Source organism: Cottoperca gobio, chromosome 21, assembly GCF_900634415.1.
Source record: "Cottoperca gobio chromosome 21, fCotGob3.1, whole genome shotgun sequence".
Classification (NCBI taxonomy): Eukaryota; Metazoa; Chordata; class Actinopteri; order Perciformes; family Bovichtidae; genus Cottoperca; species Cottoperca gobio.
In genome coordinates this window covers 23,163,171-23,183,354 of record NC_041375.1, presented here as the reverse complement: position 1 = coordinate 23,183,354, position 20,184 = coordinate 23,163,171, and the positions used below count along the sequence as shown (strand labels likewise).

At 42.1% G+C, this 20,184-nt stretch overlaps 1 protein-coding gene across 1 annotated transcript in view; it reads right to left on the bottom strand.

Moving 5' to 3' along the window:
* Positions 1-19,799, bottom strand: part of LOC115026170 (radixin) — a 32,913-nt gene extending 13,114 nt beyond the window's left edge. Inside the window, exons 1-2 of the mRNA XM_029458845.1 lie at positions 19,451-19,799; positions 12,272-12,372 (exon numbers count right to left, since the gene is read on the bottom strand). Of these exons, the coding sequence (XP_029314705.1) occupies positions 12,272-12,283 (12 nt within the window). The 5' untranslated portion in view covers positions 12,284-12,372; positions 19,451-19,799. The remainder of the gene's footprint in view (positions 1-12,271; positions 12,373-19,450) is intronic.
* Positions 19,800-20,184: the final 385 nt, after the last annotated feature.

Below are 20,184 nucleotides of genomic sequence, written 5' to 3'. Positions count from 1 at the left end.
CACACACACACACACACACACACATACCGCAGACAAGTATGCAATCACGCATTTGTCTGTGTGTGTATGTGTGTGTGTGTGTGTGTGTGTGTGTGTGTGTGTGTGTGTGTGTGTGTGTGTGTGTGTGTGTGTGTGTGTGTGTTTGAGAGAGACAAACACAGACAGATAGGCTGATAATGCCTGAGGTGAACAGAGTGCATCAATCATAAGAAACCAGCAGTCAGGAAATACAAGACTCACAGACAGCTCAACTGACATGAAAAATATACACTAAGTCCACCCACACACACACACACACACACACACACACACACACACACACACACACACACACACACACACACACACACACACACACATTATTAAATACATCTATGCAACTGTGGTACTACAGACATCACTGTAGTTGAGCCATGTGCACTAAATATCACTTAATATTTATACAGCTGGTGTCTGATTAAACCTGTTTGTTGTTAAAGTGTGTGTGTGTGTGTGTGTGTGTGTGTGTGTGTGTGTGTGTGTGTGTGTGTGTGTGTGTGTGTGTGTGTGTGTGTGTGTGTGTGTGTGTGTGTGACTTATGAAAATCAAATGTCCAATGAGAGACAGGAAAGATTTGGTTGTAAGTGTTTGAAATAGTGGATAGTATGGGAACGCAACCATATGGTGGTGTGTGTGTGTATGTGTGTCTGTGTGTGTGTGTGTGTGTGTGTGTGTGTGTGTGTGTGTGTCTGCCACAGCGAGACAAACATCTGTGTGCATGTATGGGAGTGCAGCCATACGGTGGCTTTACATGCAAACACAATACGGTGTTTTTCTGTGTGTGTCTGTGTTCTGTCTGATTAGGTTTCCATAGCGACGACCCAGAGAGGATTAACCCCTCTACAGGTGAGATACAAGCCTATCAGAGAGGAAACATCAGTTGAATTACTTAAAGCTACAAGTTCAACGTTTGTTAATCTGACAATTGTTTGAGTTTTTTTAAGCTATTGATAAATCTTTCAGTCCAGAGAGGATCAAAAAATAGAGAAAACAAATCACAATTTACCAGAATCTAATGTGTCACCTTCAAAGTGCTTGTTTTGTTCGACCAACTGTCCAAAACATAAATATATTCACCTTACAGTATAAAGCAGAAAATCCTCATAGTGTCCTAAATATACATTATACATACTGCATGTAATAAATACCTTCTAAAATCAAGAGGTGCTTTTTATAAAGGATGGCCTCAGCAAAAAAGAAATGGAACGAAACGCTGCAGTTCTGCACAAAAGGTGAATAACACTAATTTCCTTTGTGCAATGCAGAAAGAAAAAACGCTCCAACATATTCTGTCTGAGGGGAAGCGTGCCTGAAGACAACTGGACATGAGCTGTTTCAATAAGCGTGTGTGTGTGTGTGTGTGTGTGTGTGTGTGTGTGTGTGTGTGTGTGTGTGTGTGTGTGTGTGTGTGTGTGTGTCTGCAGAACAACACAGATAACATGTCTGCTAGCTGATAACAACAAAACATTAGCAGATAAAGCAGCAGGCGGCCTCTGCTGAACACACTCCTCTCTGTTTAAACCCTTTTGTGTGTCATTTCTTTGCATTACACAAACACACAGGAATGCACTGGAGATAATCTGTAATGATTTTAGTAATGATCACTGCTGCTGCTACTTGTGCTCCTGGTCCTACTTGTATCAGTGCTTCTACCATCTGCACTAATAACAAATACTGCAGAGACAAAAGATATATCAGAAATAGATCAGCCACTTCTGCACAGCGGTCGCGTGGAGCCGGGCAGATCCAGAGTGTGTTTACAATCAGCGAGGAAAGATGAATGTTAAAGCAGAGCTCATGATGCGTAATGTAGAAAGCTAGTAAATAGTGCGAACAGCTGATCGAGTTCAGGTTGGAACTTCATGTTTCCACAGCGGGATCAGAACAACTGCTGCTTCGTTTTAAACCAAACACAGTTCAGCAAATGGTCTGAATCAGCTGCAGAGGGGAAACAGCACAAGTCTCCTCCAGTGCAGAGGGAGGGTCAGTGTGTTAGACTCTGTGGAAGTTCGGGCAAATGTGTGGATGACATTGTTGAAATCAGCACACAATGCATCCCCTCCAACAACAACACTGACTGCTACATGTTAAGAACATATTAGCACCTCCTGCAGAATAAGAGCCAATGAGCACGGTTTGTTATTATGCAAACTATTAAGTGCAATATTATGCTGACTCAGGTTCCTAAGAAGAAGTCTGAACTCAAATAAGCTTTTAATCACTTCAAATGTGTAGTTTTTAAATCAATACATAAGAAAACTAGATTCTACTGGTGTTTTAATGATAAATATACTTATTGCAGACAACATGTCAATGAAAAGTAGCTAAACCTACCAGTCTAAAGTCTATTATCGTGCATACATGTGTATTATTTCTTATTCCTTCCAGTTTTGATGGTGGTTTTTGAAAAAGCAATGTTAACTATGTAAAAGCCGATAAACTCTTTTCTTTTAAAGTTCATTAGACGCCGACCAATAATCCCACTTTTTAGTATTGACGCGAAAACAACGAGCATCGAACCTTTATACTATTAATAATATATTGGCAGCATTGGTCGGGCTTCGCTGACATAGATGGAAGTAATTCATATTTTCGTTTGTTATGTTACTTCTGCTTGACGTCGATGTTTTTCTTTGTTATCGAGAGAAGAAATAAGAGTTTATATTTCAAACATTTTTCTGGTAAAGTTTTATGAACGTAGAAGGAACAAGAAGAAGAACAGAGAAGAACGAGGCAGAACGCTATGATCTAATGTGCAGCTTGCATAATCAATAATGATAGTAATAATTATATTAATTATTATATATATACAGTATATCTCAAAAGTGAGTACACCCTTTAGATTTTTGCAAATATTCTGTTATATCCTTTCAGGGGATAACATTATCCTACTGAAACTTTGATATAACTTAAAGTAGTCAGTGTGCTGCTTGAATAACAGTATAGATTTATTGTCCTTTGAAAATTACTCAGTACACAGCTGTTAATGTCTAAACAGCTGGCAACAAAAGTGAGTACACCCCATAGTGAACATGTCTAAATTGTGCCCAAAGTGTCAATATTTTGTGTGACCACCATTGTTATCTAGCACTGCTTTAACCCTCCTGGGCATGGAATTCACCAGAGCTGCACAGGTTGCTTCTGGAATCTTCTTCCACTCCTCCACGACGACATCACGGATGTTGGACACCTTGCACTCCTCCACCTTCCTCTTGAGGATGCCCCACATGTGCTCAATTGGGTTTAGGTCTGGAGACATACTTGGCCAGTCCTTCACCTTAACCTTCAGCTTCTTCAGCAAGGCCGTTGTCATCTTGGAGGTGTGTTTAGGGTCATTATCATGTTGGAAAACTGCCCTACGGCCCAGTTTCCGAAGAGAGGGGATCATGCTCTGCTGCAGGATGTCACAGTATATATTGGAATTCATGTGTCCCTCAATGAAATGCAGCTCCCCAGTGCCGGCAGCACTCATGCAGCCCCAGACCATGATGCTGCCACCACCATGCTTGACTGTAGGCAAAACACATTTGTCTTGGTACTCCTCACCAGGGTGCCGCCACACACGCCGGACACCATCTGACCCAAACAGGTTTATTTTGGTCTCATCAGACCACAGGACATGGTTCCAGTAACTCATGTTCTTGGATTCATTGTCTTCAGCAAACTGTTTGCGGGCTTTCTTATGCATCGGTTTCAGAAGGGGCTTCTGTCTGGGGCGACGGCCATGCAAACCGATTTGATGCAGTGTGCGGCGTATGGTCTGGGCACTGACAGGCTGACATCCCACTTCTGCAACCTCTGCAGCAATGCTGGAAGCACTCGCACGTCTATTTTTGGAAACCAACCTCTGGATATGACGCTGAGCACGTGGACTCAACTTCTTTGGTCGACCCTGGCGAGGCCTGTTCCGAGTGGAACCTGTCCTGGAAAACCGCTGTATGATCTTAGCCACTGTGCTGCAACTCATTTTCATGGTGTTGGCAATCTTCTTATAGCCAAGGCCATCTTTGTGAAGCGCAATAATCCTTTTTTTCAGCCGCTCAGAGAGTTCCTTGCCATGAGGTGCCATGTTGTCCAGCATTCAGAGAGAATTGTGCCCAAAACACCAAATTTAACAGCCCTGCTTATCATTTACACCTGAATCCTTGTAACACTAACGAGTCACATGACACCAGGGCGGGAAAACAACATCATTGGGCACAATTAGGACATGTTCACTATGGGGTGTACTCACTTTTGTTGCCAGCTGTTTAGACATTAACAGCTGTGTACTGAGTAATTTTCAAAGGACAATAAATCTATACTGTTATTCAAGCAGCACACTGACTACTTTAAGTTATATCAAAGTTTCAGTAGGATAATGTTATCCCCTGAAAGGATATAACAGAATATTTGCAAAAATCTAAAGGGTGTACTCACTTTTGAGATATACTGTATATATATATATATATATATATATTACAGTAAAAATAAAATGAATCATCCAAAAGGAAGAACAATTCAAATAAACGTAACATGTTGCAGAATATTATTAATTCATTAAGAGACGTGAGATTTAGTAGGACTGTAGTTGTTATAATTAAAGTACATTTTTTTAGCTGTGTCACTTGTGATTTTTATGAATAAATAAACGGAGTGTATATCCGTCTCCGTTTAGCCGGCTGTGTTTACCAGCGTTCTCCATGACAGCTAAAGAGAAGACTAGTGTGTACAGGCAGAGGCCGCCCAGGCAACACAGCCCACCTGTTGACTGTGTGTGTGTGTGTGTGTGTGTGTGTGTGTGTGTGTGAGAGACTCAGACAGCCATAATTAAAAGCTGTTGGTAGCTAAGCTGATTAATAGAGGCTTTAAAGGCAACCAGGGTCATGCTGCCTTCTTCATCTTTTCTATTCTCTGTATCCCATCGTCGTCCACTCGTCCCACTCGTCTACTTAACATGTACTCTTCTCTCTTCACCTCCACTACTCTCTCTTCACCTCTCCTCTTTTCCACTCACATTCTTCCTCTTCAGGATATTATTTCCCCTCTCCATCACTCTTCTTTCCCTCATAACTCATAACTCAGGTATAGAAATGACAAACGGGGATGAGTGGGCTGATTTGGAGTAGGAGGAGGCAGACACAGCTTTGCCTTCAGCTGTGAAGAGAAAACCCATCTCCAGGAAGAATGATGAGCAGCCGGGACTTAATATTAATGTTTCCTGTACTTATAATAATAATAATAATAATAATAATAATAATAATAATAATAATAATAATAATAATAATAATAATAATAATAATAATAAGCTTTATTTGTATAGCACCTTTCATACAAGAATTGCAGCCCTAAGTTCTTCACAGCAAAAACATAAAAATGAGTACTAAATGATACAGTACAATAAGTGTTGATGTAAATGTAAAATAGCATTAAAAATAGTATTAAAAATAGTAAATAGCATTAAGAAATAGTATTAAATAGCAGAATAAAAATATTAAATAGCATTAAAAATAGCATTAACAATAGCATTACAAATTCTATTAAATAGCAGAATTAAAATAGTAAATAGCATTAAAAATAGCATTAACAATAGCATTACAAATTCTATTAAATAGCAGAATAAAAATATTAAATAGCATTAAAAATAGCATTAACAATAGCATTACAAATAGCATTAAATAGCAGAATTAAAATAGTAAATAGCATTAAAAATAGCATTAAAAATAGCATTACAAATAGCATTAAATAGCAGAATTAAAATAGTAAATAACATTAAAAATAGCATTAAAAATAGCATTAAAAATAGCATTACAAATAGTATTAAATAGCAGAATAAAAATAGTAAAAGTTGAAAAAGCTTATAGTTAAGAGATAGCTGCTTTAATAAAAGCATTTACATGAGTTTAAAGTGTTATAAAGTAGCAGTATTAAAGACGTTTTTGTCTTGAATTTTTGATTTCTATTACTCGTAGTGGTGCCACCAATTATTTCCATTATTGATTTATCTGTTTAAAAATAAAATAATAATAATTGATTAATTGTTTTGTCTCTAAAGTAGCAAGAAGAAACAGTGGAAGGTAACATTCTCAAAGTGTTAGTTTCCTCAACCCACAGTGCAAAAACAAAATATAACACAAAGAGAAACACTCAAATATTTCCCCAATATGTGATTGAGAACACATCATCACAGTTCTGCACAGGAGCTCTGGCATGTTTAGGTTTACAATGTCATTGCACGCTGTAGCGTTTAGATTTACAGACACATGTTCGGGGCCGTCCACATACTTTTGATCACAGAGTGTATTTCTGTAAATCCCTACTCTATAAATCATACTGAGTGCAGCTTTAGAAGTTAATGTGCAAACATCTTTTTCAATGCATTCCAATAAAGCAGTGACTGAACGTAGTGGAGGTTCTGGAGAGGAGGTGGGAGGAGGGGGGAACTTCACACCCTCCCTCTAATTAGAATTAGTGACTTGGATAATTCTCATTATATTAATGAAATATTTAAAGCCTACAGCGCAGGTTAGCTCCCCCCCCCCCCCTAATCACCAGGAAGGGCAACATGTGCAAAACGCAGCAATAAATCAATAATGTACGACGTCCCACCACATCTCACACCCTGGATTAACAGCCTGATGCACGCTTATTCACAAACTCTAAGTGCAACATGCTTTTCCCTCAGGCAGATACATTGATCAAATAGATATGTATTAACACATGCACACACACACAGACACACACACACACACACACACACACACACACACACACACACACACACAATGCCGTCAGGGAAACGCATGCACTGACCATAACATATGGGAAATCAATAGATCTTGTAAAGCATTCAACCCCCGCTGGGTTTGTTGGATGAGATTTTCTTTTCTGTCTGGTCTCCATGTTTGCTCTTCTTTTCATTTTCCTTTGTGCTTTTCTTTGTCCTTCTTTCACATCTCACAAGCAATATTTGCAACTGCAAAGGGGTCAGTCTGCTTCCAACTAAAGCCCCTTTCAGACATGCACTTTAATTCAATGGTCTCATGTCTGAACAAGCACCCTTGTCACTTTATCGTAAAAGTCACGACGGCAACCTTATGAGGTCAGATGCAGAAACATTTCCGTCTGAACTGAAGCCGTCAGATTAACGTGAAGGCTTCAGCAGCACAAAGGAAAACATAGAGAGACATTAAATGCATGTTGTGTATCGTCCTCTAAGAACAAAATGCACCATCTCAATCATCTCTGCACAAAATCAGTATAATAAAGTAGGAAACACTGTGAAAGAGACCATCTTAATCAAATCAAATCAAATGTATTTATATAGCCCAATATCACAAATGACACATTTGTCTCAGTGTTTACAGACTGTACAGGTTACGACACCCTCTGTCCTCAGACCCTCTGTCCTCAGACCCTCTGTCCTTAGACCCTCTGTCCTCAGACCCTCTGTCCTTAGACCCTCTGTCCTTACACCCTCTGTCCTTAGATGCTCTGTCCTCAGACCCTCTGTCCTTAGACCCTCTGTCCTTACACCCTCAGTCCTCAGACCCTCTGTCCTTAGACCCTCTGTCCTTAGACTCTCTGTCTTTAGACCCTCTGTCCTTAGACCCTCTGTTCTTAGACCTTCTGTCCTTAGACCCTCTGTCCTCAGACCCTCTGTTCTCAGACCCTCTGTCCTTAGACCCTCTGTCCTTAGGCTCTCTGTCCTTAGACCCTCTGTCTTTAGACCCTCTGTCCTTAGACCCTCCGTCCTCAGACCCTCTGTCCTTAGACCCTCTGTCTTTAGACCCTCTGTCCTTAGACCCTCTGTCTTTAGACCCTCTGTCCTTAGACCCTCTGTCTTTAGACCCTCTGTCCTTAGACCCTCCGTCCTCAGACCCTCTGTCCTTAAACCCTCTGTCCTTAGACCCTCTGTCCTCAGACCCTCTGTCCTTAGACCCTCTGTCCTTAGACCCTCTGTCTTTAGACCCTCTGTCCTTAGACCCTCTGTCCTCAGACCCTCTGTCTTTAGACCCTCTGTCCTTAGACCCTCTGTCCTTAGACCCACTGTCCTTAGACCCTCTGTCCTTAGACCCTCTGTCCTCAGACCTTCTGTCCTTAGACCCTCTGTCCTTAGACCCTCTGTTCTTAGACCCTCTGTCCTTAGACCCTCTGTCCTTAGGCTCTCTGTCCTCATACCCTCTGTCCTTAGACCCTCTGTCCTTAGACCCTCTGTCTTTAGACCCTCTGTCCTTAGACCCTCTGTCCTCAGACCCTCTGTCCTTAGACCCTCTGTCCTCAGACCCTCTGTCCTTAGACCCTCTGTCTTTAGACCCTCTGTCCTTAGACCCTCTGTCCTTAGACCCTCTGTCCTTAGACCCTCTGTCCTTAGACCCTTTGTCCTCAGACCTTCTGTCCTTAGACCCTCTGTCCTCAGACCCTCTGTCCTTAGACCCTCTGTCCTTAGACCCTCTGTTCTTAGACCCTCTGTCCTTAGACCCTCTGTCCTTAGACCCTCTGTCCTTAGGCTCTCTGTCCTCATACCCTCTGTCCTTAGACCCTCTGTCCTTAGACCCTCTGTTCTTACACCCTCTGTCTTTAGACCCTCTGTCCTCAGATCCTCTGTCCTTAGACCCTCTGTCCTTACACCCTCTGTCCTTAGATGCTCTGTCCTCAGACCCTCTGTTCTTAGACCCTCTGTCCTCAGACCCTCTGTCCTCAGACCCTCTGTCCTTAGACCCTCTGTCCTCAGACCCTCTGTCCTTAGACCCTCTGTCCTCAGACCCTCTGTCCTCAGACTCTCTGTCCTTAGACCCTCTGTCCTTACACCCTCTGTCCTCAGACCCTCTGTCCTTAGACCCTCTGTCCTTAGACCCTCTGTCCTCAGACCCTCTGTCCTCAGACCCTCTGTCCTTAGATGCTCTGTCCTCAGACCCTCTGTCCTCAGACCCTCTGTCCTTAGACCCTCGCACCACACAAGAAAAAACTTTCTAAAAGAAACCAACAATTAAAGGGGGAACATGGAAGAAACCTCAGGGAGAGACTGAGGAGGAATCCCTCTCCAGGACAGACAGACGTGCAATAGATGTTGTGTGTACAGGATAAACAGCAGTAATGTAAACGTCACATTACATCACTTTGTCTAAATGCCGTCACTTAAACGGCTGGATGAAGGCAGCTACATTACCATCATTAAATGGGACCTGAAGCATCCCCCACATTCTGTCCGACATGAATATTGGAGAGAAACTGCATCCGACAATCTCTTTCACTTTCTGAATCCAACAGTCCAACTCACACACCCCCTTCATGCAGTGACATGCCAGGTGTGTGAGGGTGTGTGAAGGTGAGAAAGTAAGGTTGGAACTTCTCCATCAAGCTCGGAAAACTGTGAATGCCTGCGAGGAGAGACTGACCTTCAGCGTGTGCCCTTCTCCTCTTTTTTTGTTTGTCTTGCTTCTTTCTATGAAGCCCTGATAAATAATCTATACCAGTTTCAAAGGTGTAGCTTTGTACCTCACTCTGACCTTTGACCCCTCTGTAGAGAACAAGGTTTCTTTCTACTGTTGAGTAAAAGTGCAGGAAAAGCAGAAGATAAAAGGGTCATGTGATTCCACGGGAGACTTGTTTTATGATCCTTCACCGGACTCTCTGAAGATTAAACAAACCAACTGATACATCAAAAAGACTCTGAGATTATAGTTTGAATGAGACTCTCCCAAGATCCAACGAAATCAAAGCACTCGAGCTCTTTCCGAAGATGGAGAAGGTGAGAGTCCGCTCTCTTAAAGTTAGGATTCAACCAATAGAGCAAAACCAAATCCCTTTGTGCACACCACTAATTAATAACAACACCTGAATAGCACGACGTAAAGATTGTTTCATTGCATTTCCTCTTCTAATCTGATGAAATCCCCTCTTGTTCGTCCAACATTCACTCTCTGGTCAGCCTGCTGACACAGAGCCCCCTCCTCTTGAACAGCATTAAAGACCTGACTCCCAGGGGACACCCATGTTGTGTTAGGGGTGCATGTACACACAAAAACCCCATTAAAACACAGCCTTGAGGAGGGTTAGGTTTCACTTTTTAATGGCATGCCTGAGGCTAACTAGCTTAGCGCCCGTCTCGGCCTCTCGGGAGAAACAGACTGTTTCTAAGTGGCTCAACAGAGCAGAGACTTTTTAAAGCCCTTGTGGGTGGTTTACTTGCTTCACGTGCAAAATCCTCGATCTCTATATATTTTTGTTGTTTTGTCCTTCTCCATTAGCTATGCGCTAATAGAGCCGAGCTAGCTCGCTTGTTCACTTATTGTTAGCCTGCAGGGTCCTCTCAGATTCATCTTTTAATCCAATGGGACATTTAATGGCATAAACAAGCGGAGAATGCACAGATGATGTGTTTACTGTCCAACTGCTGGGCTTAATGTCAAAGCATAGCCTAATGTAACCGGAGTGAGAGTTCCCCTCGAGGGCGGCTTGGGTGTCGTTTTTCTGGACTGGATATGAACAAAGTGCCTGTCACTCAGTCGTCTCCCAAATCCTCTTTTATCCCTTTGTGTGCCCTTTTTCTTCCCTGCGGTCGGTGCGTTTCAATAATCTGAGCCAAGCTCGTTTGTTCCAACTTTCTCTTTTGCTGTTAGGTCTCTTATCTCGCTCCGCGTCGTTTCTCCAACTCTTCCTCTCTGATTCAATCAGGGACTAAATTGCAATTAGAGATTTATTTTGAGCTAGTTGAAAAAGTGATGTAACTATCGTTCTTTTTTTTTTTTATTGTTGCATTATGTGTTCAGTTTGTTCAATATAAGAATGTCGGAAATAATAGTATCTTCTTTTCTTTTATTCAACAAGCAATATGTTGTTTTTTTATCTTTACACTGAAAGCAGAAGAAAAGCAGAACTGAGTACGATGTAATGTTTATTTATAAGTAATACCGTTATTGCATATTTTCCTCATATCGTGCAGCCCTAGTGAAAACACCAGTTTAAATGATGTTCATGTTTAACTTCTGTTGATTTCATACTCCTTTATGGTTAATACTGACCTGCGACACACAACCTTTAAAAGCCTTCTCATCCTCTCACTCCTTTTTTCCATCACATGTCCCTGGTCTCTTTCCAGGAATTGGGCCTGGCCTAATTCTCCATTACTGAGATTGATGGAGCAGGGGCTCGGTAGATAACTGTGTGAGCAGCCAGCGTGTACAGGCGGCAGGATTGTAAGCATCCTGCAACTACAAGCCACCTATCTTTGCTGTAGTTTTCACTGACCTCCATCTATTTTTAGTTGATGTGAGTATTAGGTTTACAGTCAGGCGATGAGTTGATTAAATAACATAACGGCTGACTTTGTCTATCTCCTGACACAGATATTAATCAAAATGTATTTAGTAATTTAAAACTAGTTGTAATAGTTGCATTCTTAATGCTACGATTTTACCTTCCACAGTGGAAGAAAGTGACTTAAATAGTTATATCTTCATATGTTAAAAAAGACACAACTATATACCGGCTTCAGTTTCAAATCGCTCTTTCACTGTGAAGATCCTTAGAGTTTATGTTCCTGCTTCCCAGGTTAAAATATAATAAATGACTTCACGATCCTCAGACTATAATCCTGTTATTTAAGCTGCACTGCAAACTCAGCTTGTGTGTGTTTGTGTGAGAGCAACATGAAAGCTCCCACTGTCCTTCAGACCAAAAATAGAGCAGAGAAAGCTCTCTTTGTGTTTGTTCTTCTCAATAGACAGGACAGTTGTATAAAGACTGCTGTGTGTGAGTGTGTGAGTGTGTGTTTTCCCAACACTCTGGGCACACGGCTCACTTAATAAACAGATATAACAGGTATGAATGGCACCAAAAAAACAACAGCTTCATGCTGCACTTGAATAATGAACAATGGTGGATTTATATCTGTTCCCACCTATTTCTTATCAGCGCCTGAAACCTGTCTGAAGTACACTGAGGATCTCAGCTGCAAGCAGGAAAGAGTGATTGTAAAATGTTTAGCTCAGGATCTGCTCTGATATGGCATTTCAAAGATGAAATTTTAGCTTTAAGAGTATCACAAATGATCACACATCTTATCTTAAAGGAGCTACAGATGTCGCCAACTCCCTAAAAACCAGGGATTTGTGAATGACTGAAAATGGAATAACTGTAAAGGTTTGACAACAACTCCCTGAAAGTCTGCAACATGACACTGAGGAAGGCAGCAGTAGAGGGACACAGGGGTGGTGCTGTAAATCAAGCACACATCATGTGAGGTACTCACCGGTTTGGGCATCTTTCTCCCCTCTCTGCCCGTCCCCTGTTGATGAGAAAACAGAAAGAAGTCGTCCTCCGTCTTTCTGCCTCTCTCCAGGGCACCAGCGCCTGAGATACCACAACAACAAAAAGACATGCATCAATGTCAACAAACACAGAACATAAACATCAGACTCAGTTTACTCTTCAAGCTGTCAAAGAACCCTTCTGTATTATAAAAACAGAAATCCTCCCATGAAAGAATCTAGAAAGAGCTGACAAATTATTACTCAAACTAATAATTGATCATCTTTCAGCTGTTTCACCACTTGGGGAAACAAATGAGCCGATCAGAGCTTCTTATGTGGGAATAAGAGCATTAAGAAGTTGTGTCTGTGTGTCAGAGCCAGAAGAACAAACAGACAACTGGCCATGAAAGTGTGGATGAGATGCCACAGCTGGAAGTTGAGCAGGAGAAAGTTAACAACTTAACTTATTTCTTTAATTGACTCAAATTGTTTAATTTCTCTTAGCGACACAATATCTCCGGTGACCCTTGACCTCCCTACTGTTAGTATCTGGACAGTGTGGCTTCATCCAGAACTGCTCGTCAGCTAAGTGACAAGACTCTGGAATAGAGAGAGGTCGGTAGGTGTCCCACAGGTGTCGGATCCTGGTGATGTGTCAGGACAGAAATAAACGTTTCACAAGTGTCAGAACAGAGAATCTAAGAAGACTCGATCCGAAGCTCAGACTGAGAAACAAACTGGTAACACAGGAAGATGTTGAAACTTAATTGCTTGGTCATGTACCGGGTATTAGAAAGGTTTGTCCTGCACGATATGCAAAATGCTGAAGCAAAGCTGATGTGGTTTGGTGTAGAAGACGATTTGTAAACTGGCACACATTAATATATCATTAGTTTGTTGGTGAGTTGTAGGTCATGAACAATAAAAACCAGTATTTCTTGACATGTTCAGTGTGTTCATCAGAGTGGCTGATAGAAGTCGGACTGTTTTATGGACTCTATAAAAATGCTTTCTACTAAATAACTTGTAAAAATGAATCTAATATTTATTAAATAAATAAATATGAGGATTTTTATTCTAGGTTTGTTTTTTGTTTCTGTTCTCTTACTACTGTGTGTTTTGTGTCTACAGATATTCTTTGTTTTGTTGCATCTTTGATGAGTTATTATGTCTTTTTTATTCGTACAAATACTAGAGGAGGACTCTCCTAACTGTGTGTGTTTTGTATAAAGCTTAACATTCCCCGAGAGGCAGCGAGGCATGAATCTGTCTTTTCACTGATGATGATCAAACTAATACAAACACTGAATAGAGCACAAAGTGCTACAGACATTTCGGCGACAAAAAGTGACTCGTAGCATTAATATTATTACCATGTGTGTGTGTTGGACCTCTGTCTTTATAACCACGGAGCTGCAGCTCATACGAGTCGATGTAGGTCACAGTTTTCTTAAGGCCTCTGTAACTGTGCTTCATGTTTCCATTTCCTTTAGAATCATATTCCTGACTGACAAAAGGGATTTCTGCATATCTGAAATGCATTGAATATTCTGAAGGAAAATCAGAGAGCATTATGAAATACTTTGAAAAAAGTTAATTAAAAAGTAATTCAGCCCTAACTCTCTCTTTCACATTAGTGTTCAGATCATTCACTTTGATGTGCCACACAGCTGGGGGGGGGCATGTCCTGCAGATCAATGCTCCGTTCAGGCAGACCTTCCATCCTCCCATCAGGGGGAGGGTGACGGGTTTTGAGGTCAAATCCTGGAGGTGCATCAGGCCTGGAATAAGTCTTTGTTCAAAGTGAGCTCTGGCAATCAGACCGACCTCATTCTCGAGACACACATGCCGCTCAACTAGCCCAGAACGGTAATTTAACTGCCTTCTATAACACATTTACACTAGGAATAGCAAACAACTCATGAACAGGGTGAAAGAAAGCAGAATTATGTTCTAATTATTATCCTGAAATGTGAAACTAATGTTTCTATTTCACTAAATATTATGAGATGATACCGACGGAGACAGTGGCAGCAGTGACAGTAGAAATAGTGAGCACGGTCTGCACAAAACAGTCAAACCGGGCCGTGCTGAACCAGACTGCAGACTGTATGTTCGCTTTATGCACAGAACTTACCTTTAGTAGTTAGCCAGGCTAAGTGCATTCTCTTTCCCCCCTCCCACTGGGCAGAGCATATCTTTGACATGCATTTGCAGACTAAAGACCATCTTCAAATCAAGCCGATGGCCCCTTCCCCACTTCCTGCCCTCCTACCTCCGGCGCCCAGGCTGGGACAACACCCATCTTTAAACTCAGCCTTCATTTTGATCTCATCTCAACTCATCTCGGTGATAAAATCTGTTTTTTATAATCTAAAGACTCTAAGTCCAATGTTTCCTTGCAGCCTGGACAGATAAAAGCACCACACGCATCCTAAATGTGTTGGTACCTGTTTTAATATCAGCCACACAAGAGTCACAAACCTTTGTCAGTGCAGGTCTCTTGGCTGGAAGTCTTAAATCTAAAAGCAGGTCGACTTAATAAAGCTGCACAATATGCAGCATGTGGAGAGTTTATCAGCTGGGTCTCGCTGTGCAATTTCCCTTCGTCTCTAAATCTCCTTTCTCTGGCACTACGTCTCTATAACACACCTTATTAACGGTGAGAGGGAGGAGAAGAATGGTGCACCGATGGGAGAAAAGGGAGAGAGAGGCAGCAAGGGGAGAGACACATAAGAATTCAAAGCCTGCCTTGACCTATATACCTGCAGCCAGGAGATACGTATAGACACTGAATACTAAAATAACTAACAGACCTAAAGCTGTCGCTGAATGTTGAAAGTTAGAGGTCATGGCTCTCGCTTGGAAAAGAATAGATTGTGCAGAGCTTTATTAAACCATGCTGAAGTTTTATAATATTCAGAGCAAAATAGATATATTCTCTTCCAGCGTTACTCTTACAAACTCTCTGCGTGTGTTTCTGTGTTCGTTCTTCAGGTCTAACAGAGATAACATCAGCTTTGTTTTCCATTCAGCAAGGTGAAAGTAATTAGTATCTACAAAATGCAATAGATTTAAATGCTCCAGGCTTTATGGAAACACACGACCCCCTGGCTTACACACACACAAACACACACACACACACACACACACACACACACACACACACACACACACACACACACACACACACCTAAGGGTGACCTTTAGTGTGTGCTGTAGCTGAAAGCATCCGGCGCTCTCCAAAAGAACACAGGTCTGCTCTGTTTAGCAGCCCACTACCTCGTAAACCTGGATCTATAAGCCTTCAGGGTGAACGTGTGTGTGTGTGTGCGTGTGTGTGTGTGTGTATGTGTGTGTGTGTGTGTGTGTGTGTGTGTGTGTGTGTGTGTGTGTCTTCATTCAGGGAAACCAGAGGGTCGCTCCCAGGCAGATACAGCTTCCAGGTCACCATTCATGCAGAAGGAACGCTGCTCTCTTTGCACTATTTCCTCTCTCCCTCTCTAAGTGTGTCCAAATCAACGTCACACACACTTTTGCATTTTACACACACTTTTATAGAGTGTCCTGTACGCCTGCTTTACAGACGTACTGCTAGTGGGGTTGAGTGTCACTCAGAGTTGATGTGATACTTTTCTTTTTTACTGACTTAAGGCACCAAACAGGAAAATCAACACAATTATATTAAAAGCACAAACCACAGAATGTGTCAAAACAATAAAGAACAATTCCATCCTGCCAAGTACAAGTCCAATAATAGCTGTTTGTTTATGTTTGTTTGAGTTGGACATGCTAACTTTAGTCCGGGGACACTGGAGACAATGTTCTTACACTCTTCTCCAAGAAACACTTTGTCAGGCTGGACAGAAGGAAATATAATTTAGTTAATTTCTATCAGTGATAAGAAGAATTGAAAAGCATGTTTCTTAATGAATCCCTATGAACAAGTTCTTTATGCTCAACTCCAACTGTGACCGATTGTTTCTGCTGGCACCAGGCTCACTTCTTTCTCTGCAAGTCATTTCTAATCGTCGCACAAATAATTGATTTGCTTCTTAACTTGGAATGAAATCTTTAAACCTTCATTGATTTAATTGCCTGAATGATTTCAGAGTGACGTAACTTAAAGGACTAAGTAGCTGCTTAACTATCGTTTTGTTTGACGGGTTGAGGTTTAGCTCCTGATGCGGTGTGCATGTGTGTGTGTGTGTGTGTGTGTGTGTGTGTGTGTGTGTGTGTGTGTGTGTGTGTGTGTGTGTGTGTGTTCTTGTGAGGTTTTTCATTCCTTGTAGGCTCCAAATATCTGCACAAAGATATTCTAAAGACAACAATGAAGCTGTTCATTTCCCCATGTGGGTTGTGTCTGTCATTACATGTGTCTGCAGAAGCAACATGTCCTTCTGTAAGTGCCAGAGACGACACACACACACGCACACACACACACACACACACACACACATGCACACACACACAAACAACAGCTGTTATAACAGCAGGAAACAACACCAACTGCTTTGCTTGTACAACAGCAGAGTGTTTGTCAAACTGCACAAATGGTCTATTCAGGGTGAGACCACAAACACACAAACACACAAACACACAAACACACAGCAACATAATGCTGCCACTTTAAATGACATTAATGCTGCTGTGGTGCCACTGAAAAGACGTATGCTGCAAGAGGTGACGTCTTTCTTAAGTATCTCTTCCAAACAAGTCAAACATGCAGAAGGAATTAGTTTGATATGAAGAACATATCATATCTGGATCTTGACTGTCAGCTGCAGCAGTGTGTGACAAACGATGCTCTCTCTCCTCTTGTTTAATGATCTTTTTATGAGTCCAAAAACAAAAAGCAAAGAGTTTTAACAGCTGTTAAACTGAATGGAAACTTGAGATGAAAGGCATCACCGCTGCCGTCTGTTGAAACTCATCCAGGTCGACTCGAAGCGATTTAGCAGTTTGATATTCAATGTTTCACTGAAGGTCTGGTGTTGACCTGAACCTTCCCTGTTGTGAAGGTTCAATCTGAGACCAGCAGGCTTCACTCTGCATATGAAGATCTAAACATGAAGGTCAGGGCTCAAAATAAAACACATTCTTCACGCTGTCCTTCCTTATATATCCAGTGACTTTACCTGGAACATTGTGTCACGTTTCAGAGAAATAACGAAACAGAAAGTGAAAGAAATCAAACAGAAGATGACTCGATAGTGAGACGCTAAAGGTGAGGGACGGAAAGAGAAACTAGATAGTGTCTGTCAGAGAACCTGGCTGTGATGTGAGTTGTGAAACTGAAGCTTCTCACTTTTCTTTCATCCTTTTCTTTTCTTTTGGGATTAACTGGACGTGTTGAGGGACCAAAACTACAAAACAATAAAAACCAATTTTAAGAATATCCCGAAAATATCAATGAGACAAATCTCCTACTGTTCAGTATCACAACAAACAGTTACTAGTTTCACACAGACGCCCAGCAGCAGCTGGTGTGTGAAGAGAGAAATCAGCAAAGCTTCAGCCGGCTTCACACGGTGAATCTGAGGACAATTTTGAGATTTGCTTCATCGATTAACGTGTCCGTTTGTGCAAAATAATCCCAGTCTGTCTCTGCATGAAGTATATTTTATTAACTTATTCAGTTTGTGCCGTAGAATACCAACACTGCTGTAGATGTGACTTTGTGGACGGTCAAAGGTCAACGTTACGTGTGTCTCTGCAGACTCTCTCTTCAAAAATGGAAAGTTGATAATAATGAGCAGTACAAACATAAAATGGTTCATTCTAAATGGATGTGAAGAATTAGAAAACAACTTTGGTAGATGCATTTAAACCTGCACTAAGGCTGCAAAACAACAACAACAACAACAACAACAACAACAAGACAAACAACATATGTTTCACTAAATCCGATTGAATGTGCAAAACCACAGTAACAACATTCTCCGACTCTGATCTGGAAGCATGAGATTCAACAGGTTACACAAATGTGCAGTGCGGAGAGAAATCTAAAACCAGCAGTCAAAGGTATCTCATGTCATGATGCACGAGCCTCTCTCTCAAATGAGTTGTAATTTGGTCCTCAGAGGAGGCGGAGTCAAGAGCAACAGGAGGACTTGAGCGACAGGAGTAATAGCCAATAAACGCGCTCCCCTTATTGTAATGAGGCCAATCAGACACTCGTAACGTCCCTGGACGCCGACGGAGCATCTGCTTGTGCCAGATGGACCGCGAGCATCATGTGTGGGCGCGCTAATGTGTCTGTATTCAGGGCCGCTGTTTACGTGCAAAAGCTAAACTAGTCCGTGTTACACGCGGTGTAATTCTGCGTGGTTTCCAGGGCGGAGGGTCAACTCACAAACCTTAACGTCAGACTGCGTGATGAAAGCGAGCTGGTTGTTGTGTTGCCCAGTTACAGTAACTGTTTGGATGCAGACGCTAAAAAATAAAAATAAATAGTGGAATTTGAATCGACCGCAAGAATTTCAGACCACGAGAAGCGAGTCCACAAATATTCACAGCAAGAGACAGGAAAAAAAAAAGCTTTAATGTGACAACATGCTTATGATGTTTTCGCAGCTGTTTGCAGCAGAGTTGCAGAGAGAAAAGCGCGTCGTCAGCAGGACTCATTGCAAAAGTTGCAAACGGCGCAATAAACATTGTTTTCGCTGTGAGCTTCACAAAAGAACATCAGAGCCCTCCAACTAGAAAAACAGAAGTAAAGCACTGAACTCCAACACCACAGCTGGGCTCGAGCATGCTCCTCTAGGTGTCAGTGGGGTAATAATGAGCCCAGCTCTCCGACGCGTCGCTAAACACCAACATGGGTGTAGAAATGTAAACAGTTCGTCTGAATCTGGATGCTGACACCCAATATGGTCTGTGAACAAGTGAATGGATCATTCTGGGGGGGGGAAAAAGGGACAAGCATCTAATTACCCTGACTGTGAATGTAAGCTCTTTTCTGTTGCATAACATTTAACTGACAACGCAGCAGCGCAAAGTGGCTCCACTTCACTCACCCGTCCTCCCGTCCGAAAACGTGCAAGAAGCCGGTCAGAAAAGATGAAGCAACAAAAAAAGAAAATGCACGTCGGACCCAGCCTTCTTAAACCAGCCCCTCTGATAGGTCTCTGCTGTAAAAAATAATAAGTTATAAGCACCACGGCTTGTTAACTGACCTGCGTAAAAACACCTCAGCCGCTCCCCAGCCCGGAGAAGAAAATAAATCCGCCTCGTCTGAACGGCTTAAAGGAAGGAAGGCAGAGATGAAGGCGATCCAACTCACCTCTAACGCCTGGCTGCGCTGAGGATGTGTCCAACTGTCACCCCCTCCAGCTGGCACCAGTACTTTATATATCCTCAGCGAGTAAAAATAGAGCGGTTCACCTTCCCGTCCTCTGCGCTGTTTACCGGACGCGTACCGACAGTGTACTGCGATACTTCAGCGGTGGAGACTCCTCCGCCAGGGCTCCCACGACCGGAGAAGAGGTACAGACAGTCAATATGGCTGACGAACTCACCGTACCGAGGCGTGGTGAGCAGAGTCCTGCAGATTCACCCCCTCCCTCACCCCGTGACTGAAACTGTGCAGAGCAGCCTGCTGCGGGGTGTGAACCGGGGGAAACACTTTATCACACCCAGAAAGGAGAAGATTAGACCACAGAGGTCCTTCTGGTAAATGTGTTAAAGTGTCTCACTTGTATTACGTATAGTTCACACCTTATATTAACCTTACTGTGCCAGTAAAGGGTTTATAAAGATGCATTAAGTGTACATTAAATATTCAGAGTCCAGGTAGGACTGGATCTTTTAGATACAACGCAAGCTTTACTTTCCTAAACATGGATACCCCTCACTCGATAGTTACTAATTTAGCTGTACCCAAATATAGTGTTATTTTGAAAGTGAAACC